Source organism: Ambystoma mexicanum, chromosome 6q (genome assembly GCF_040938575.1).
Source record: "Ambystoma mexicanum isolate Mex_15411 chromosome 6q, UKY_AmexF1_1, whole genome shotgun sequence".
Lineage (NCBI taxonomy): Eukaryota > Metazoa > Chordata > Amphibia > Caudata > Ambystomatidae > Ambystoma > Ambystoma mexicanum.
In genome coordinates, this window is record NC_090937.1 from 392,067,925 (window position 1) to 392,091,167 (window position 23,243).

The window sequence follows — 23,243 nt, forward strand, 5'->3', positions numbered from 1 at the left end:
TTACTACCAAACACAGGTAGTCCTAAATCTTTTGCAGTGGTGCCAGAGGGAACTGCACAGGTTTCTGCCTAACAAATACCAACATTGCCCCTCTGCAGGCAGGCAAAGTGAAGGGTGAATTTAATCTGGCGTGGGTACGTTCCTTTACTCACCAGATCCACCCTGACAATTGTAACGGTCAATAAATGTATAGTATTTCTAGAGAGATGTTCTCTTGCGTCCCCCAATTCTCAATTGCTGACATGGAGCACAATACGTTCTGGAGCAATTACTGGCAAATAGGAAGACAAGGTCCACCTAGATGATTCTGCAAGAAGTGTCTGCTGTGGTGGAAGGTCTGCATTTTGAGATAGTAGTGGTTACAGATGCTTCATTGGATGACTGGGGAACACACCCAACAGCTGTCAAGTGCAGGGCCGTTGGAATGCACCAGAGTCCCTGCTTCGTGACCTGTTTCTGAGCTGAGGGCAGTGATGTGAGCATTATGCTTTTGCCTCCATTTGTTCAAATATAAAGTGGTCAGGGTTCTCACAGACAACACCTCTACAGTCAGGAAGCCAGTCACGGGCTCTTTCCAAGGGGACATAGTGTTTATAGGATTAGGTTCTTAATGACCACGTTTCTTCTCCCACTGAATCTACCAGGCGTTCAGAACCTCAGTGAAGAATCTTTAAGCAGGATCCAGACCAGCTGAAGCAAGTGAGATTTTTTACCTGACTCAACTGGATCACAGATTCCAGTGGACGAGCGACTCCTCACATAGCCCTCTTCACTACTGCACAGAACCAGAAATGCTGGTCCTACACAAGCAGGTTTGCCGCTCTAGGCCTCAATGGGTGTGGAGTCTTCAATTCTCTAGTCTGGGATATTTACCTATGCTTTTCCACCAATACCACAGATATGGAGGGTTTTGTTGAACGTTCCATGGCCTCCTTGCTGGATGAACCCGATTTTACTGACATGCACCAGGCAAGTGTGGGTCTCAAACTTTCATCTGTCCCGAATAGAGCCCATGGGTGTGGAGCTCTGGGAAATTCTGGTGCACATAAGTAAAGGTAACATTTATTACCACAACCGAGGATCGCCAATTATGAAAGCGCTGGGTCATGAATTCGCAAAGCTTGCACATTTAGAATTGCCTCAAGACTGTTGAGATATTCTACATGTTGCTAGGATCTCTTTCAGAAACAGAACTTGTGTGTTGAAATAGTAGATATTCTGCATGTGATGCAGAAAGTACAACTTGCATCTACACTTAATCCTCCTGCTCAAGATCCTGCCCTATATATAGCTTTCTCGTGTGGCTACACTAAGGTTTCAATCTGAGAACATTCTGTGGCCATATATACACACATTTGCACTCTGAGCTGATCATCCCAACTTTTTTATTTTGGATTAAAAGATTAAGTTTTTAAGGGGTCTGTCCCACGCACCTTCCTTCTGGTACAGAAAATCCCTCCTTCCTGGTTTCTCAGAGATAACTTGTTTTCTGCGCTTAGGTGAGCCCTTACAAAGCTCGTCATCAAAAAATGTTTCCTGAAAAACATCCATTTGGTGGCAAGGACCTCTTCAGGGGAGATCCAAGATTTGCTGTTAATGAGACTAATTTCAAGATTTTCAAAAATCAGGTTGTTTTAGGAACAAATCTCATGTTTTTACAGAGTGCCTTCCGATTTCCATCAAAGTGAGCCAATGGCGTTACCTACCTCTTCGGTGAACCATCAGCTAACCGGGTGCTACACACACTGAATATCACGTTTGTTCTTACATACTACATCAGTGGAACAAAAGATTTTACAATGCCCACGCAGCTGTGCCTTTGGAGCAGCAGGGTCTAGCGAGGTGATTCACAGCAACCATCACCCTATGTCACAAGAAAGTCAATCAAACCCTCGGAAGGGACCATCTATTTCCCTTTCGCAAGGGCAATGTGTTTGTATGGCTGTGGTTATAGCAGGAATTACCCTCCAAATATTTGCAGGGAGATGCATGGGCAGTACTGCATGTCTTTACCAAGCACTACTGCCTCGATGTTCCAGTGCTTACAAAAAAAGGTTTTGGACAAGCAATACTGCAGATCATCTTTAAATAAAGTTCTCCTCTCTGTCTCCCCTGTCCTTCCTATTAATGTACTGTTGGTCTATGTACAAATACTGCTTTTGAATCTATTCAAAGCATCCCAATCTGTTAACGTTCCAATGCTGGGGAATACACTTCTTATCTGGCTGTAACTCTAGTTCTCTCACATTATCTTTCATAAATAAACATACAGCCTGTCCTCCCCCGCCCCTTCCCAACTGTGGCACATTGATAAACGCAGACACATGGTGTTTATAGAATCTGAAGTTGGTGCCTTGCCTAGAGGCAGAGCCTAGGGCCTGTGTGTCTCATTCGCTAAGTAGGCAATGGACAGACATTAGGTGAATAGTCTATGGTATGTGATGCAGTTGTGTAGTTATGACTGTTATTAAATGATTAGGAAGGATTTTAAACCTGATGATGGGAAATATTCCAAGCATTTGAATCTATGAATTTTACAAATGCTGAAGAACTAGAGTTGCAGGTGACTAGTTTTGTACTTGCCAAAGTGAATCCTGTACATCTAGTCCAGCTTTTTCAAATGTTCAACCCTCACCCTATATTATTTACTATATCATAGTATGATACACATCAGGTAACTGGCTGATCATGAAAGGATTGTGGGTAAAGGAACAAGGCCATTTGGAGCTGAACACGCACCCAGGCCTTACCTTTTGGAGGTTTTTAAACTGCTTTAGAATTCATGAGTTTGCAGGATGGGGATTATGACAAAAACGCGCATGAGTGTCTCTTGTGAATAACCAGTATTTAATGCACAATGTAGTATAACATAGGCCCACTGAAAGATGTAGTAATCGCTTCACCATTTTCTTTTCTTTTTCAACCTTTTAAAGATGATTATGATGTCCACCTTTGATAATTGCACATGTCACTTTATTGAATTACTAGATGTCTTTTATTGATTTTATAATGACATTGTTAATCAAATTTATTGTTATACTTGATGGTGTTCTTTGGATGTAGAACCTTACTGTTACCATTTAGTTTAGTCAGGAATATAATTAATTTTGTCCCTGTACTTTACTCAACTTTATTAAGGGTTGATCATCTAGACATTGCAGAGACAGCCAGATCTATATTGTAAATTATAACCTCATGTTGGTCTGGGTTTGATTCCCCCCACTTGTCTGTGGCCCACTGTGTCTCCTCGAGTGTTTTTTGCCCACCTTTGATGGGCATACTGTTAGTTTAGTGTGGAAGCAAAGAAAAGAATGTCTTATGTGGAGAACGACTTTACTGGGTATTTAGCCAGTTCTTTTTTTTTTTTAAATACTGTCTTTTTGTACTTGGTGAAACTGGCAGCTGTGGTTGTAGAACTGATATGCACTGGAGGAATAGTAACTGCAGAAGCCAATGCTGTTGCTATGAGCATTTGTCATCCTTTCCATTCGTGGACAATTTTGAGTATTCGGGCACTCCACTTCACAGCAAAGTCCCCATGCAGTAATGACCTGCCCAAGATGAACGTTTTGAATTGAAAGGTCTCTCAAAAGTGTATATTTTCCTACATTTTTTTCGTCATAGGCAAAATGGGTTCTATTCAAGATTTAATTAAATATGGAATGTTTAAGCTAGGATAAAACGTAACTTAAACACAAACACACTGAAGCATTGGATAGCTTTTGGCTAGCTGACCGCAGAACACATGCTAATATAGTAATATTCTCAGTATTTTAGTACAACTTAAATAACATCAATGTTGTTAACAGAACTTCAAATAGCTTTCCGGTTGATGTTGTCCTGCAAAATCCAAGAAAACAAACGTGTTTATAGACATTTTAAAATCTGGGCAGCTGATAGATTGTTCATTAAAATTTAGTTTTTAAAATGTTCACTCTTTTTCAGTTGCACATGTCTGTTAATGAACAAAATACTACAACAATCATTAGAAGTACTTTTTGTAGCAGATGTCAAGCTCATTTTGCAGTAGTTTGGCAAGCATTCAGAAATTATTAATAATTGCTTTACAAATTGTCAGAATGCTTCCATTTTCACAGTGTCATCTTTCAATGTACATTCATACACTTTATTTTAAATCTCACATGTGATTGTTTTAATTTGATTTGATCATTAATGAAATATGTATTTTTCCCCTATAGATATTTTCTTACCTACACCTGATAGTTTACTTGTTAATCTGCATGAAAGCAAAGAGGTATGATTGATTAAACCGTACAATTCATAGTTGAGCTAATACAAATACACATGTACAAATGTTTGTTTGGAAGAATTTTAATTTGTTTTACCTTTTGTGTAACTTTATTGCTGTATAGTATCTATGCAATATCTAGCAGTTAAAGGAGCATGTATTACTTCGTCTACATAGTGCCAACAAAATATAGTTCACTTTTGGTTTGTTGTGTTAACAAACAAGATCCTTTAGTATATTGTAGTCTTCATTTAAGCATTTTGAAGACTTTATTTTTAATGTGTGCTTTGACTTTTGCTAAACAATGCAGCGCTTAACTTTAATACTATATTTGCCTTTGCAAGTGAGAGTATGTTTTATTAATGGACAATGCTTTCAATTTGTTTTCCTAGCTTATTGTGGACTTGTTGAACTCCTTACCAAATCTGTTTAGCAGCACACGAGAGACTCATAGCGCTCTGGGTCCTGCGCTTCAGGCTGCCTGTAAATTGATGTCTCCTACAGGTGGCCGCATATCAGTATTTCAATCACAACTGCCATCCATAGGGGCAGGACGTTTGCAGTCCAGAGAAGATCCCAATCAAAGATCAAGCACTAAGGTACACATTGATATTTGGTTGGTTGTTATAGGAGACTAGTGTTCCATGGACCTGCCATCTGTGTGACCACCTTTTCTTCAGTAGGAAGTTTGCGTCTTTAAGTTCTGGGAAAGTGGGTATTATGAAATTAAAAGATTTTTGTATTCTTTGAAATATTAGGTATGCCCGAAGGTTGGCAACTTTTTCGAACTATAGGCAACTTTACATCTGCCATATCACATCTATGAATTGCCATTACTGTTTCTCTCCCTGCTTGCACATCTCTTTGAAAATTGTCCCCTTTTTTCACATGGACACAAAATTGCTCCTTAATGCTGAAATGAGTTTGCTGTTTAATAAAAATCAGTCCATTTGTCCAGTCATTTGTGTTTTTTCAATGGTCATTAATACTTCATTCAGACTGCAAATTGTGCCTTTTGCTGTAGACTACATGCCCTATGTGCAGCACAGTGTACGTGAGCAGTCTTTGCATAGCAGAGTCTTGATTAGATGTTTTTGTTGCGTACATTTTGATTGTTTACTTTTTCTCTCTTCATACGATCTCAGATTCTCCATCAGACTGCCCATTTTCGGCCTCAGCATATGCTTTCGACTACTGATTTCAAACAATGCAAATCTATCAGTCTTCAACAATTTGCCACAAATTACCATAATTGTCTGTGTTAAAACCCCAGCAATAAATCCACTAAGCAATCCAGGCAGGAAAGGTAGTCTGATTTATTTGCATACAGCCGTGCAGAAAAGGAAAGCGAATCAGGCAGAGTATCCCCGTCCCAAAACTGGGCCCCCCGAGAACACAATTCTCTCCATTTTTGTACGGTTTTGCACAATAGATTTCACACAGAAAATCAGTTGGATGCATTTAATGAAGTTACATTAACAATTAGCTTCTAGCAGACCATCCTTTGACTTTGAGGGTATGTCTTTACATCACTGTTATGAAAGATTTTCTTTGTGCTACTTTCTCTCCATGGACCTCCTATGTAACCCCTCAACCTTTTTCTGCTGTCTTGAACCTGACCTTACTTTTCATGGTAAGTAAATCCTTGTTGTCTACTTACCTTTCTTAGGCCATCTATGTTGTGGGTACTGCTCAGTACCTATGGCTATTGGTGCAGAGTGACTCTATCCCAAATTATGAAATTCCCTTTGTCTTACTGCACACATCCCCTTGCAATGAAGTGTACTTTGTGTACCCCTTTCTCTATTGTTTTAAATAAAATTCTGATAATTGTGTCCGGGATGGGCTGGTGGAAGCTGTTATTTTTCTACTTGTTTTTTACTTTTCTCGCGTGCACTTTTACATGTACTCTAAAATGGCCATGCCACGCGATTTCGTCTTGTCCTTTGGTCATCTTGTCTTTTGGCATTCTTCTGGCCCTCTCTGTGCTGGATATTCCATAAGGTGCAAGCACTTTACCCTGGCAAAGAAGCAGTATGTGTTTGTGGTTGGATGCAAGGGTGGCAGCGTCCGGTCCCAGTCCACATCCTCACCAAAGTGTGTCTGTTGCTGGGCAGATGTCAGATGTGGGCAGGGGACTGTACATGATTGGGCAGGCCCTACGAGTTTGCATGTTGCAGATGCTTGATCATGGGGGACTCTGAGGGCGATTCCAACTTCAATTTTAGGGTAATTGAATGGCTCCTGCAGCCCCTCTTTATATCATCATTAGATCCAAGATCCCCCCCGAAGGAGAGACCCCTCTGTTGAGCCGTGCATTGTATTCTATTTGGTTATTTTATTTATTTCTCTTGCGCTACACACCCAAGGGCCTCAGAGCGCATTGTCAAACTGCACTAGCCAATAAAATCTCACTTCTCCAAGAGAAAATCGAAAACCAGAAACTAAATCTAAGTATCGTCCCACTCCAAAATTACACCCATTTCAGATAAAACCATGCAACCGTTTCAAATTTTCCCCTATCTCCACACAAGTTGCTGAAATAATATACTCATTAAAACCTTCCAGAAGCCAACGAAATTCCTGGCCGGCACCCATAATAAGAGGCAGCTAGGGAACTAGCTTCATTCAACTCATGCACTGTTCCTTCTAGTCTAAAAGACGTGTGGGTCCTCCTGCTCCTAAAAAAAAAAAACTACTTATATCCTAACATACCCACCAATTACAGGCATATAACTACTGTCCCGTTCCTTCTTAACATTTTGGATCGAGCCGCCGATCTCCAGATTCAGTCTTACCTGGAAACGAACAATCTCCTAGGTCTGCGTCAATCTGGCTTTAGACCTAAACATGGAACTGAATCCGCCTTATTAGACTTGAAGCATCAAATGGACAGTCTAAAGGACAATGGGAAACTTGCTCTCCTCCTCCTTTTAGATTTCTCGGCTGCATTCGACTTAGTTAACCACAAGGCCCTTTGCAACCATCTAACCTCAGCTGCACACTTCTCCCAGGAAGCTACAGCCTGGATTCAATCATTCCTTGATAATCACACCATAAGAGTCTTTTCACCTAACGCCGCAGTGGAGCCCATACCCATCACATGTGGAGTCCCACAAGGGTCATGTGGCTCGTCGACATTGTACAATATATTCACTAAGCCTCTATTTGATGATCTAGATAGTCTGGGTGTCATCTACACTAACTATGCAGATGACACTCAGATTCTCATCCCCATTACTGACGATTACGAAACTGACTCCACCCTACTAAATAAAATATATTTGAAGATTTAAGCATGGATGGCCACCCACGGCTTATGTTTGAATGATGAGAAGATGGAGCTCCTCTTTGTAAGATCCACAATAAGACTAAATATTCTACGTCAGCAGTTCAATTCTTTCAACATCGACGGGAATCCTATCTAAGTTTCCAAGGAGGTGAAGACCTTAGGCTTTTACCTCGACTCAGCTCTAAATTTATCTCATTTTCATCTCAACAGACAGTTGAAACATATTGGCCAGAGCCCTATTTTTATCATAATTAGATTACTGCAATGCCTTATATCTAGGCTCAAGCAACTATAACCTGAACAAACTACAAATACTACAGAACAACGCCATAAGAAGTGTGTTCAAAATTGCAAGAACCCAGCATATTTCAGATATTAGACGCAGTTCAAACTGGCTCGCAATTAAAGATAGAATGAAATACAAAACTTTAACCCTTACGCACAAATGTCTCACTAATTCTTGCCCTAAATATCTTATTGACAAATGTGTCCAAAAAAACCTCAGTACGCCCTACCAGAACTGTACACTCACACTGCTTGAATGTACCGATATTTAAATTACAAAAAGCAAGTGGAAGTAGCTTTCCAGGGATGGTCTCTAAATTATGGAACTCACTACTAGTTGACCTAAGAGCAGAATCGTCCTACTTTAGCTTTAGGAAAAATACGAAATCCTGGCTCCTTTCCTCTGATGTATAATGAATGTTCTACTCTGACAACTTGGGGATATCTGTATGAAAAAGTTTTATATACCTGCAATTTATTGTAATCATTGCATATGGGTTTTCTCTTGCTGTCTTCTTCTGGTAACTTATGTAACCATGTAATGCGCCCAGATACCCCCGAGTTCGGTGCGCTTAATAAACAAACAGAAGACAGGAAAGGAGGAGAAGATGCTGAGCTTCTCTCTCAGAAGTGCGTAGGGTGATGACTGAAATTGTGCTCTTACTTTTGCAACTGTTACACAAGTTGGTAAGATATCTTAGGGAAATGTCAGAGAAGCCAGCAGAAAGTACCCCACATTCACTCCTGAACTTAATAACATTCTCCCCCAGACCCAGGTTCGCTTGCACTAGACTTAGGAAAGACTAACTCACCCTATTGTGAGGAGCCAGGAATGAGATATGGACACAAAGGACCCATGGTGTGGGTTATAAACTTTAATTCAAAACAATAGCGGGGTGGGAAAATGCCTCACTATCCCTAGTCTAGGAGGTATTTCCCTACCTCAAGCAAAAACGAATGGGTCTGACCTTTGGCAAGATGTCCAAAGCAGAATTTGTCCTGTGTCCGATCTCAAGGTGCACAAATATTCGACTTCAACATAAAGATGAAAGAATTCAACATAAAGTTTCAAATGGACAATGTTCACTTATTCCAGGGGATGGTTTCCTTCCCCAGGTTTCACAACAACAAAAAAATAATCAAACTCCTTCCCCAGGTTTCTCCTTATGTTTCAAACAGTTCAAAATCTTAGGGCATGTGATTTCCCTTGGATTTACTTCTTTACAGTATTTCAACCTGGCTGCGATTGCTAGGCTTGCAGATCACCTGATATATTCTTCTGCCAGGCTCTTTCGAATGGATTTTCTCCTCCTACGTGCTACTCATCTTTGATATATTTCCAAGTCTGCTTGCAGCTTGCTTTGGAAAAAATGTCATAGGGTCGAGCGTCTTGCAGCATCAAGTCTTGGACTTGGATAGCCTCCATAGCGTCCCTTGTGCCGTTGAAGGTGCTATATGAAGCACACTCACTTACCATAACTAAGTTGCGTTTTTTACGCTTTGCTGCATGCTTCAGAGCTATTCGCCTCAGCAAAATTTCGATTGTGTGTCTTTCTATATAAAAGTGAATTTGATATTCTTCGACATGTCCTCGACACTGAAGACTGGTTTCAAAGGGTGTGCAGACTGTGGGGCAAAAATGTCCATCACAGACCCTCATTGTGTCTTGTCTGTGGTGTATGGGGGCAGGCCATAAGGTGGACGATTGTGGCTCATGTCAATCTGACAGTCAAGGCCTTGCGGGAAAGGAAGGGGAAACTCGATGCAGGTAAGCCCTTTCCCAAAACCCCAGCCGTTACCCCATCCAAAAGAAAATTGTCATCCTAGTCAAGGGATGTTTCCCAGAGAGAAAGCGTCTGAAACATCAGAGTCGATCGAGGTAGTCCTCTTCTCATAAAATGAGTAAGAAACGGCATCACAGGTCCTCGCCATCGTCGTCTTCCTCTCCCAAAAAGTTTCAAAAAAGAAAAGTTCGACTCCTGCAGAATGGGAAAGGTTCCACTTACAAATGCTTGTTTTTCAGAGGCAAGCTCCTCTGAGTGTCCCTCTCAAGGAGTCTGGGAAATGAAGCCACCCCTCAGCATCTAACAAGACCAGTAGGGAGTCTTGTGTGTCTCCTCGCGTGCCTCAGAGTCCGGGAAGTGAGCCTCCTCGAGGAGTTGTCTTAGATACATAAGAAAAGGCCTGTGTCTACCCCCTCAAAGCATTTATCTCCGATATCAAAGGCTTTTTCGAAGGTATCGAAGTCGTTGAGCTTCTCTCCTTCGAGGCATGTTATCCACGTGAATCAATCAAAGCATGTTAAACCGTCGGCTCATTCACCAACAGCTTTGAGGAAGTCGTTGAATCCCTCAACGCCTTCAACACCATTGAGGCATTCCCTGCCCCCAAATACTGTAAAATCTACTGTTGAACCGACCAAGTAGTTCAAACCCATGCCTTGCCCCGATTTTTTCAGGCAAATGAAGGGTCCATCTTCGACGAAGAAGAGGAAGAGGATCAAGCCACTTTTGGGGATGAGTTTGGGTCACCGAATGTTCCAGAAGAATTAATTTCTCCAGAGTCCAAAATGCAGAATCTGGTGGAAACCCTTAAAGAAACCAGCAGCTGGGAAACTGTTCCAGAGACTACATTTTCTGATCCTTCCTATAGATCTGTGATTTGCAAAGTGGCTGAATATCTAGGGTGGTCTAAACCCACAGCTACTATGGAGACGGATGACCTTACTGATATCTTAGACAGTGGTCCAGTTCAGAAGGTTTGTACTACCTTTCCATGCTGCCTTAAGAGTAAGGGTTATGGAAAATTGGCTGAAGCCAGATTCTGTTGCCTCTGTAAACAAATTCTTAACAAATACAGGACAGCTTTTTTGAACAGGCATCCTACACCAGAGAGCCTGGTTGTTCAAGCGGCATCAGTTTCATCTAGGTCTGCAACTTATCCTTCTGCTCCTGCAGATAAATAAGACAGAAAAGAGTGTTTAGTACAGGGAGCATGGCACTAAAACCGGCCAATGCTGAAAGCACCTTAGCTAAATACACACACAGCTTTGGGGTGTAGCTGCCCTAGCGGCAGGACCTATTCTGTAGGGTGACGAAAGTGAAGACGTTTTAAGCCTAGTGCAAGATATATGATATTTTATTTATATCGCACTCATACACAAGTGTTTCATAGCATGACCAAGCAAAGGTAGGGGTACAAGGGAGAACAAAAACAAACCATCTTACTAAGCCCAGTGACATTAAGAAAGTTCAAGTGCATGGAAAAGGTGGAAAAGTGCGAGGAGGGGGGGGGGACAAATGGAAAGTGCAGAACAGAGGAGAGAACAGAATAAATAATAAGTGCACTAAATAAATAAAGGCAGTGAAAAGTGGTAGTGCATCCAGCCAGTGGCAAGTGCATGATTAGTCAGATAGGGTATATCTGATAAGTGCAGAGGGGGAAAAAAAGGGGGGACTGTATGGGTACAGATACAGAGCCCACAGTACAAGGGGTGGCCTGGAGTGCAGTGCAGGAGGGAGGCAGGGTGAGCAGGTACCTGGGCCCGAAGGACAGAGTGTGGCCAGGTGCACACTGCCGAGAGAAAACAGATCAGCAGAGGAGACGAGGGGCAAAGGCAGAAGCGAAGAGGAAGGTCCTAAGGTGCTTCCTGAACCAGAGATGGTTCTCCTCAAGTTTTAAGGTGGCCAGGAGGCTGTTACAAAGGGAGGCCTCAGCCGAAGACAGAGATCTGCCCCCAGCCTGTTGGAAAAGATGCTATCAGGCAGTCTTTACAGTCCAACCTGGATACAGTGGATGCAGTAAGTAGGTCCAAGTCGGCCAGTACTGTGATTAGGGCATGTCATGGCTTACAAAATCGTGTTTTTCTGTGGATGTCCAGGCATGATTACTTGACATGCCATTTGATGGAACGTTTCTATTTGGAGAAAAGGCTGACAATAGTCTGGAGAAGCTGCAGGCTTCTATAGCTGCTGCGAAGTCATAAGGGGCGCCAGTCAGACAACCTCAACCTTTTAGGTCAAGGATTGTGAGGACGTCCTTTTCGTTACTAGTCTTCAATCTCTAGAGGAAGAGGACAGTTCTCACAAAGGGGTCAGAGGAGAGCGAATCCTGGAGTCATCGGAAGTGGAGATAGAACCTCCTGTGCAACACCCACAGTGTTGCCCTCTGCTGAAGGTGCAGCTGCAAAATGACTCCCTCATCCACATGTCTGTGGGAGGAGGCAGACCGTCATATCATCTCCGGAGTTGGCGAAGCGTAACTTCGTACGCATGGGTTCTACAAACCGTAGCAGGCGGTTACTGTCCCCAGTTCCTAAAGAAGCCTCCAGATTGCCCCCCAAAAACCAGATCTTCTCTGGTTCCAGATCCGCTCCGCCAACAGGAAATGATCATCCTTTTGGGGAAAGGTGCAGTAGAGATGGTACCTGCAGGGGAGAGAAACCACGGTTGGTTGGTACCCTTCCCTACTTACTTATTCTTAAGAAGGACGGAGAAGTGCAACCCATCTTGATGCTTGAACAAGTTCCTCAGGAAGGGCAAGTTCAAGATGGTAACTCTTTCACTGGTCCTTCAGGCCTTCGACTCCAGGATTGGTTGGTGTCATTGGACCTTCAGGATGCTTAACAGAAGCACACAAAAGTACCTGAGGTTCGCAGTTGGAAGTTCTCATTATCAGTTTCGGGTTCTGCCCTTCGGGCTCACCTCAGCCCAGAGGGTGTTCACCAAGTTTATGTCAGTGGTGGCAGCAAGTCTGAGGGAAGAGATTCACATCTATCTGTACCTGGATGACTGGTTGATCAGGGCTTGTTCTCTGGTACAGTCTCTATCTCAGTCGCACCTACCGCTTTCTCCACGAGCTGGGGTTCTCCCTGAACTTCAAGAATCCCACTTAACACCATCACAGAGCACTTCTGGATTTAGTCTCGGGGGAAAAGCTTTGCCACCTGTGTTAAGGGCTCAACATCTCTTGCAGATGTTCCAAAGGTTTCAAAGTGTCCAACCTCTCCCGGCCTACGACTTCCTAAGGTTTCTCGGCCTCATGGCATCCTGCATTTCTCTGTGCCAGAATCACGTCTGATAATGAGATCCCTTCATTGGCCTCTCATATCCCAGTGGTCTCAATTCTCCGGCAGGATCACCTGTGGTAGGCCAGTCGAAGGAATATGAGAGGAGAAACCTTTTGGCAACCATGGCCAGAGATGACCGTTGTGACAGACACCTCCCTCATAGGATGGGGAGCGCACATGAGAAATCTTTCAGTAAGTGGAAACTGGTCTCAGTGAGAGTCCAGACTCCATATCAACCTTTTCTAGCTGAGGTCAATCAGATTCGCTCTGATGTCATTTCTGCCCTCAATACGGGGGAACAGTGTCCTGATAATGACAGACCGCACAGTGGCCAGGCACTACCTCAACAAGAGAGCTGGCGTAGGGTCGCTGCCCCTGAGCAGAGAGGCAGTGCAGCTCTGGTTCTGGCCACTGAGAGAAGGAATAACTCTTTTGGCAGTTCCTCTAGCTGGAAAAGAAAACACAGCAGTGGATGTTCTGAGCCGGCAGAGCACGATCTCCCATGAGTGGGAACTAGCTCAGGAAGTGCTTCTGGAGATCTTCACCCTTTGGGGAATCTCACAAGTGGATCTGTTTGCAAGCAGTGTCAACAGGAAGTGCAGGCTGTTCTGCTACAGAAAAATTCCCCAAAGAGGAGCTCTGGGGGAGGCGTTTGTGGTAGACTGGGAGTTTCCACTTTTGTACACATTGCCACCGGTCCCCGTCACTCCTCATGCCACCAGGAGGTTGAGGTTAACAATGATCCTCATTGCTCCGGATTAGACCAGGAGAACATGGTACCCGTACCTTCTGGAAATGTCCATCTGCCCTCCTATTCGTCTTCCCCAAGAGAGGACCTACTCTCGCAAGAGGGAGGTCGCATTCTACACCCAGAGATCAAAACTCTCAATCTTCATGCCTGGTGTCCGAAAGGGTGAGATATAAGGTTCAGGACCTTCTGGAAGACGTCATGGAGGTGTTGCTTTTGGCTAGGAAGCCAGCAACTAAATCCCTGTACCGCTGCCGTTGGAATAAGTTTTTGCAGCTGGTGCAGGGAAAAGAAACTTGACCGTTTCACATGGAAACTTCCCCATGTTCTATCTTTTTTACTTCACTTGACCCATTCTGGGTTGCAAGTGGCCACGGTGAAGGGCTACTTAGCGGCTCTGTCAATCTTTAAAAGATCTCCGAATGAGGCATCGTAGTTCAAGGTGCGGATTGTGTTACAATTTCTTAAGGGCATAACAAATGTATTTTCCCCTACTCCCTTCGTCGTGCCATTATGGGACTTTAATCCAGTACTAAGATGTCCTATGGGAGCTCCATTTGAGCTCTTCGATTTGTTTCCTTTAAGAATGCTCTCCATGAAAACAGCCTTTTTAGTAGCTGTCGCCTCTGCCTGTAGGGTAGGTGAGCTACAAGCTCAAGATTATCTTTCCTTCCGCAAGTTGTGTCAGAATTTAACCTTGCACAACGTATCGTATTACCAACTTTTTATCCACCTCCCTATCCGTCAAAAGAGGAGGAGAGACTCCATTTTCTGGACACTTAAAGGATACGCTAAGCTTCTACATTACACAAACAAGTGTCAGTCAAGATGACCAGCTCCTCATTGGTTACCCTGGTCAAAGATTAGGCTTGGCATTCACAAAACAAGCAATCCCTAGATAGATTGTCATGTGCATAACAGAATGCTACTCTCTGGCAGGCAAAGATATGCGCGAAGGTTTGAGGGCACAATCAACTCCAGGGGGTGGCTGCTTCCTCAACTCTTGAAAGAAGTGTGCCAGTGCTGGAGATTTTCAGAGCGGCAATATGTTTGTCCCTTCATACTTTCAGTAGATTTTACTGTGTAGATTCTTTATCAGGAGAGGAAGCCAAATTTGGCAAAGCTGTCCTTCATAATATAAACCAATATGTATATTCTCGGCACCCACCTCCGAAGACAAACTGCTTTGAGTGTCTATCAACGATGAGGAATACGTGGGGAGACATAATCCATTCTAAGAAAAAGTTACTTACCCGTGTTAACGTTCTTTCGACTGGATGTTCCACGTATTCCTCATCGCCCTCCCATCCATCTCTTCTTGCTTGCCTAGAATTTCTGTGTCTTATGTCAAGATTGTCTCCTCCTATGACACAGCATGCACCTTGAAAGAGGAAGAAAATGGAACTGAGGTAACAGTCAGTGTGCATGCTTCATATACCAGCATCAACGTCACAAGGGACATTATGAAGGCTGTCGAAGAATAATATTCTGCTGCACCATGCTCTGTCGTATGAAAACTTTTTCCGAAGCAAGCTGCAAGCAGACTTGGATATATATCAAAGATGAGGAATATTTGGGAGGAACATCCAGTCGAAAGAACGTTCCACGGGTAAGTAACTTGTTCATCTCACACTTATAGCACTTTTCAATCCCAAAGGCATAGGTCTTCCTTGAGATTCTTCTTGTTTGGTAATTTGTTATGCACTTCGCACTTACAACAGTTCGTAATCTCAAGGGCATGGATCTTCCTTGAGATTCTCCTTCTTTTACACACACTTGATTGTGCTTGGTGTACTCTTCTGCCAGGACTTTCACATAATGACTTTAAAATCAAATATTTTTTTTAATTTTTTTTTTTAATTTCATTTAGTTTATACAAACTTTTTGAAAAGGTTACATTATCCCTCCTGCTATAATGTGTCGGAGGGCCTTGCAGAGGCAAGTTTTGGCAGTATTACAGTGCATAATGACAGAGTTTTTACCGCGGCTAGGGTCTTAACTGTCTTATGGTTCTCGTTAATTCCTTCTAGTTCAGTGAACTAACTTTGTTTCCACCGCTTCAGCATCAAAAGACTGCTTTTGACGCAAGTTCACACTTCATCTCCGACACATTGGTATTAGTTTCCGTATGATTTCCATTCCTTTCTTATTGGGATTTTAGCAGAGCCTCTAGAGATTGTAGAAAGTTGGTCAGCCCATATATGTCTTTTTCACGCGGACTGTAGAATTTTCGCCAGAGTTCTTCGCCGCATAGAGTAGAATATTGTCGTACCAGGTCTCCCAAATGCACAGATCTCATATCTTTCAAGCCTTCGCAATAGAGAGTTAAGTATTTGAGAGTCTCTTGCTGTCTGTTACAGAAGCGACAGCTCAAGGTCGCTGTCATTTTTCGCGCCCTGATTGCTTGACTCACCCTGGTGTTAAAGAGATTTAGTCGAAATTTCATATAGATGGCTCGATGTTTTCCATTAGCTGACTTCATCAGGTATTGCAGCGATTTCTTACAATCTTTAGCCTCAATTGCTGCGTCTTCCATGAGCTTGTGACGATTCCGATCATCAATCGTGGTGCACCAGACGAGCTCCCATAGCTTTTTTTTTACATAGTTTGGGTTATTTTTCAAAGTGACTTGATCTGTACCCAGGAGTGTTAATTGATTGTCACATTCAGTAGCCCAATTACAAAAAAGCACTTCTTGGTTGCCTTGCAGTGCATCTTGTAAGATCTTAAATTGAGGAGTGCAGTTTGTTAGGATGATTTTCCTGTATATGGATAACATATTCCATAACACTCGGGCTTGCATAGATATTAGATTGAGTTCATATCGTACGCAAGCACTCGAGATTCCTTTTTGTAGGTGTAGCACTCACCTCCAGTACTGGTTTTCTAGTTCTGGCCACAACGTTGCTGACACTCCTAGGGCACTTTCAGCGGCATAGATCAATGTTGGTGTCGCCTTTTGATTATAATGGGCTAACACAGGAAACAGGGAGAATTTTCCAAATTTTTTGTTTATAATTACTCCTTGACATGCAAGTTGTTTACATTTTTGTTTAGCATTTTCGACCCATGGTGCATCCTTTATGTTACTGTTGATCCAAGTACCTAGGTACTTTGCCTTACTTACGCATTTCAGATTTTCGTTAGATAATCTCCATTTTGGTGTACATTTCATGTTTCTCTTGTTGGTTCGAGATAGATCTTGGAGTATTATTATTTCCGACTTTGCAGGGTTGATTTTTAGTTTGTTTTTTCTTACATACCCTTCAAGAGAAGATAGTTTTCGTGTTAGACCAATGGGGGTTAGATCCAACAATGCGATGTCGTCCGCATAGAGCATCCAGTTTACAATCATCCCGTTGATTTTTGTGGGAAAGAGTTGACAGCTTCAAGATCTTCTCCAATATCTGACAAAAATAGGCCAAATAGCGTGGCTGCCAATGGGCAGCCTTGTTTCACGCCTTGATTTGTTCTTATTGATTTACTTAAGGTTCCGCAGGCGTCTAATCTGACCTTAATTTCCGTGTCTGTATGGAGCGCTTTTATAGGTTGAAGTAGGTTATTCGGACATTTCCATTTCATTAACTTGTTCCAGAGCATCTCTCGGTCGATGGTGTCGAAAGCGCTGGACAAATCGACAAAAGCCACGTAGATTTTCCTATTTTGGCGAATAGCTTCCATCTTTATGAAATTTAGGATTGTTAAATTCAGCCCACTGCCAACCCCCTTCACAAATCCGGATTGGCGTGGATCGTATCTCTTGGAATCCTGGATCCACTTTAACAGTTGGTTTTGAAGCTGGGTGGCAAAAACTTTCCCCACCACATCTAGCAGGGCTATTGGCCGATAATTCTTTGGATCTGTGCGATCTCCCTTTTTGAAGATGGGTACGACAATAGCACTTCGCCAGGACGATGGAATCATTCGGTTCTGTAAGATCGATTTAAACAATGAGTGGCATAAATCTGCCCAGAGATCCGGATGTTGTTTTAAGAGATGATTTGTTAAACCATCTGGCCCAGGGGCTCTTGATGTACTCAGATTTTTGATGTTGCAATATATATCTTCTTTCTTTATTTCGATTGATCACTCAGACTCTGCAGTGGATGGTACAATTCCTTTGGCGGTATCATTGTAGAAAATTTCAGTGTAATGTTTTATCCATATTTCTTCTGAAATTATGGATTTTATAATTGCTCCTTGGGGACTTGAGATGTTATTCAGGTATGCCCAAAAGTCCCTTATATTTCGATTAGCAAGCGTTGTCATCATGCTTTCTGCGTCTCTTTGCAACATTATGTGTTTATGGCTGATTAGCCAGTTCTTATACATTTGTTTCAGTTGTTTTATTTTGCTTTTGCTGGTTGGATCAGTGTTATTCTTTATCAATCTTAGGTCTTTGTTCAATTTTTTTTCCTTCGATTAAGCTCAGCATCCCATATATGACGTTGTGAAAAATCAGATCTATTTTTGTGGATTTTCTTCTCTCGATAAGTTTCCAAGAGAGTAGTGTATTCAATTTTATCTGGATCTTGTTTTGCTTCTAATGATGTCCGCAGTGAGATTATTTGGGTCACGGTTAGTCGTAGTAGAGCAGTTTTAACTGCATCGCTTGTTCTCCCGCATTGTTGTGGTTTCACATACAGCTTAACTAGGCTGTGATCACTAGATTTCATTTCGATGATTTTTAGCCATTTTACTTCACTTCTTAGCTTTCCATTTACGAACATATAGTCAATTGTTGAGCTTGACTCATTTCTTCGCCATGTTGGTTGGGCAGGGATATCTCCTGTTGTCTGTCCGTTTAGCATCTGTAGATTCCATGCGTTCATTTCTAGCATCCAGAGTGCTGCCGCATGTCCATCTTTGGTTTTTTTCTTATCGTGCTCATTATGGTTTTTATCTTGGAAACAATATATGTTGAGATCGCCACATATCAAAATGTGTACATCTTTTTCATGTCTTTTAATTTCGCAGATGATTTCCGAAATTGTTTCAATGAAATGTTCCACTTGTATGGCAGCATGTTGCCAGTAGATGTTTACCAGTATTAGCACCTTCTCCTCTGTGCCATGTCTCACCGGGAATTTGATTTTGCATACTTGCACATACGATGATACATTAGTTGATGATAAAATACGTATGCCACTTTTGATTTTTGCAAGGATCGCCATCCCTGACATGGGGCGTCCTTTATTCCCTTTGATCGCTGGGTTAAACGCAATTTCAAATCCTTCTGCAATGGGTGGTTCCATTAACCAGGTCTCTTGCAGGCAAAGTAAATCTACGTCCCGCAGTTCCTTGTGTATGTTTCCAAATAGATGCGTATGCCGTCGCGTGTTCCATGAGGCTACGCATGTATTGCCAGGATCCTTGGGATTTAGACATTAGCTGTTTTTAGTGATGTTGATCGTTTTAACGACCCAGGTCCAGTCAAGATCTTCGTTTTGTAAACTGGTATTCTTCTGTATTTCAGTGTTTATGTTCACATCTGTTACTATATTGCAGTCGATGATCTGATTTTGTGTTTCATCACTGTTTGTTCTCGTGACAGAGACAAATTTGCTCTCTAAGCTACTATTTTCACCTTGGTGTCGAGGCCCATAGTTAGATCTTGTTTCATATTTTGGAGGAGATTCTAAGTCTCTCGATCGCTCTTTCTCTTTTTGGTTCCAGATTTCATTTATGTCAAATCCCAATGAGTTCAAGATCGTACCCACGTTTAATAATGAGTCACAAATGATTTTTGAGGCTATGTGTAATATCACACAGTCGTTAATTTTTTCCTTTTCAAATTCTACCACTTGGATGTCTTCAGAGACCACAGTTCTTAATTGTGGTATGTGGTGTAATAGGTTCATCACATTTTTCCTGTTTAGTAAGAGTCCATCTTTTTCTCTTACTATTCGCTCAAGTCGCAAAAGATATTTCCCTTTTGTTTTGTTATTTCTCACTTGACGATATTGACGGTCAGAGTCGTCGTAGATATCAGAGTTCTTTTTTGAGTGATTATGCCTAGTCTCTGACAATGGTTGCGGATGGTCACATGGTCTCTTTGATTGCGAGAATAGATCTTTAGACCGCTTCTGAGAGTGGCATTCAGATTTGTTCATGTACAGAGCTCCACATCTTTCTTCAATCTTTGGTAGAGCTTTGGTTAAGCCAACATCCATTAAAGCCATTTTTGCCTCAAGTGCTCCAAATTCTTGCTCATATTTCCACAAATTCGTATTACGAGTAGTGGACTTCATGTCAGATTGATCTCGTTTCATCAAGGTCAATAGTAATATTCTTTTAGCTTCAAGTGTGATGAATTTTTTAGATGAGTCTACTGCTAAGAGTGGCGAATCACCATCATGTTTCGATGGATCTATAGTTACACCTCTTTGCGGATTTACAAGTTTCACACTCGGGATACAGCTTAAGTTGGAGTTAGTTCCATTTCCAGAAATAATTGGTGGCATATTTGGCATAGTCTCTTTTGCAGATGTAATAACTTCATCTAATGGAGCAGTGAGGTTGATGTTAATTAGGCCATCAGTAGGTGCACGTTCTTCATTCAGTACTAAATCATGGATCTCGGTCAGGCTGCCTTTGTCTGTATCACATTCATCATACGTCGAGAAGTTTAATAGATCTTCGGTAGAGCTCTCAACGGCCATTGGCTCATCATTTGATGCCTCGATGTTATCCCTTTGGTTGACATTTGCAGAAGCTATTTGAGTGGCAATATTGGCCTTTACCAAAGGACCCGCTGCATGCTTAGATGAAGTTGTGAAGCTAAAGCTTTTGATGTTCCTTAGAAACGAACGCACACTTGCTCTAGTTCGCATTTTCCTTTTCTTCATGGTTTTCATTTGTTTCTCATCTTTTGATCCCACTATTTTAAGATTTTTTTCCGGCTCCGTTTTCTTTGGGTCAAAAATTGCGAACACTTCTTTTGAAGTCGCTTTTGCTTTCTTTGACATAACATCCTCTACCTCGTTCTCTTTACAGTTTTCCAGGTTATGATTATCTTTAGACTTGGTAGCCAGATTGGCTTCCAATTGATCAGCATCTAGGGCAGCTTCACTCTCCGCACTTTTATTCTGATTAGTCACTGAACCTCCATTTCCTGGTGGCAGCGGTGTTGGAACAGCCGTACTTTTAGGATACATCACTTGTAATCGAGGTAAATTCAACTTTTCTTTCTTTCCAGTACTTGCAAGAGGGCCATTTATTACACCAGGTTTCTCACTCGGTTGGACGGCCTTGTTGTTACTAGTTGGATCATTTAATCGTTTCGATTTGTGTTCGCATTTAGTTGGTCTGTCGTTCATACGATCTTCTCCATTGCTTAATTCTTGTTGGTTCGTCTTTACAGCTTTTCCCGTCTTCGGGACTGCGGATTCCATATTAGGATCAGTTGAATTAGTAATCGATGTTATTTTCACACTGTCGTCCAGTTGCTCTCTGTTCTCATTTAGTTCCATCTCGGTGGATGTGGGATTCAACTTCTGTTGTCGTAACAGGGCGATCGCTTCTCTTGCTACTTCTGTAAATAGTTGTTTGTCGAGAGCACTGTTTTTGGTGTGTTCCAGTATGATTTTCACATTTGTTTCAGCTCTTAAGTGGTCATCTTGCCGTGCTTGTTTTGTAGTTTTCAGATCTTGCTCTACGTTGATCATTTTTGTGTTCATCATAGCTAAAAGTGTTGTTTGATCTCTTAAGGTCTCATTCAGTTCTTCATATAGTTTCATATACGGCACCATGGATATGGTATGTGCGGACATTATAAGTGCATTCAGATCTCTGGAGATTTCTTTCGATAGGCGTTCTGCCATATTTTGTGTTTGGAAGTTTAATTTGTTGTTGTGCATCATCCTTAGTTTGGTTGTTTTGGTTGACATTTCTTTCCGACGCTTCTTTTTCTTTGTGGAGAAATTTTGTATAAGGGGATCAGCAGAAAGCGGTACAAAGTATGACTCAAGTCCAGGACAATCCAGACCCGCTGCTTCTCGCATCTCGGCATGTCTTTTTTGCGATGTGAACAGCTGGTCTCTATGGTCATCACCTAAGGAATCAAGTTTTTTCCTTTTAGGCATGGGTTTAAGCCACGGGTTCTGTTTTTCATGGGATTCTTGGATTTCAGATCGTAAGTTCACAATATTCTTCGTATTTTCCACTCGGAGCTCCATTTGGGGCTCGACTTCTTGTTCTTTTTGTAATTCAGTGGCGTTTGCTTCCGCTTTGTTTTGAGCAGTATACTTACTAACCATTCTAGTATTTATTTGAATTAGATCTTTTAGTACTTTGTCCACAGCAGTGATCGAACTGCGTCGATTCGGGCTTCTAGTGATACAAGCTAGTTGGTCAGATAGACAAGCTGGGTTAGACCACATCACATTGTTTTGCAAGCCAGTTGTGCCGGCTGCTAACAGTTCACTTCTAGGATTAAGTAAATTGTCATTTATGCACCTTTTGCTTTGCGTTTGGACACGGTGGGTTGATGTAATAGTCTTTACAGCCTAATTCAGTGTCCTCATCAGGATCCTCGTCAAACGATCGATTAGGGCTCTCTTCACTTTCACTCTCTCTCTCACTCTCCCCAGATCTGACTTTACAGTCACTTAAAGAGTGTACCCTTGACTGTAAAGTCGTGATAGAGTCTCATAAGCTCCAGTTTTATTAAGGGCAGTTATGGTCTGATGAGTTTGTGTGTCACTAAGAATTTCTTTGTTTCCTACATTACCGTCAGTAGCAAGGTCAATAACAACCTCTGAGAATACTTCAGGCATAACAGGGCTCTTGTTTACTCTCTCGTCATTTGTCTCGTGGGTTATATCAGTTATGTCACTCGCTATATGTATTGTTGAGAGAGCCTGAGATGTAGAGGGGGTGAAGGGAGTAGGGGGGGCTATAGCCATAGCAAGTAAGGGAGAGCTACTGGCTCGACAGTCAAAAAAAGTTTCAGAGTTAGTTGAAGGAATAGAAGCACAGGTCCTTTTGCGGGACCTGCTACAGCTTACCGGCGGTACCACTCTCAGTTCCATTGGCATGCTTCCACAGGCAGTGGCAGCCAAGCAGCTGCATTGCTGTCTCGTAAGCGGATGCACTCCTCCATCGTCTCCCGGTAGTACTGCGGCCGCTTCGGTCAGGAAGAGACCCGAAGGCCCTGGCTCATTCATTCGTCTTTCAGAAAACGCACAATCGATGTTCGGTTTTGAGAGGACGGTAGTTTTGGAGATTCGGAGGGTGAGTGCAGTATGTGCAGTGTGCCTTGCACCTCAGGCAACACTCAACTTCACTCAATAGCACAAGTGTTGGCAGGATACCATATGGGGATCAAAGAGGTGATTTCTCTGCAGTCTCCCCCAGGCTCCGCCAGCGCCGAACAGCCGCACAACAGCCGATGGACTTCACTCCTAACGGGCTTAACGCTGCAAGGGTGCGCTCGCCCTGATTTCAATGGCAGGCAGTGTCACGTGAGCAGTCACGTGAGCGTCACGATGCTCCTCCCCCTCCAGGAAGTGAGTGTCGGTGTCGGTGAGGCACGAGTTAAGGAAACTCCCAGCGCTATTCTCCCACAGCCAGCACAGGTACAAATGTTCGTTTGCCTTTC

The 23,243-nt window shown here is 42.5% G+C and overlaps 1 protein-coding gene across 2 annotated transcripts in view; it reads left to right on the forward strand.

Moving 5' to 3' along the window:
• The window catches only part of SEC24B (SEC24 homolog B, COPII coat complex component), a 2,214,138-nt gene that overhangs the window by 1,097,075 nt on the left and 1,093,820 nt on the right, over window positions 1-23,243 (forward strand). For both annotated transcript variants that reach the window (XM_069630875.1, XM_069630876.1), the window contains exons 13-14: window positions 4,200-4,255; window positions 4,642-4,848. In XM_069630875.1, the coding sequence (XP_069486976.1) occupies window positions 4,200-4,255; window positions 4,642-4,848 (263 nt within the window). The remainder of the gene's footprint in view (window positions 1-4,199; window positions 4,256-4,641; window positions 4,849-23,243) is intronic.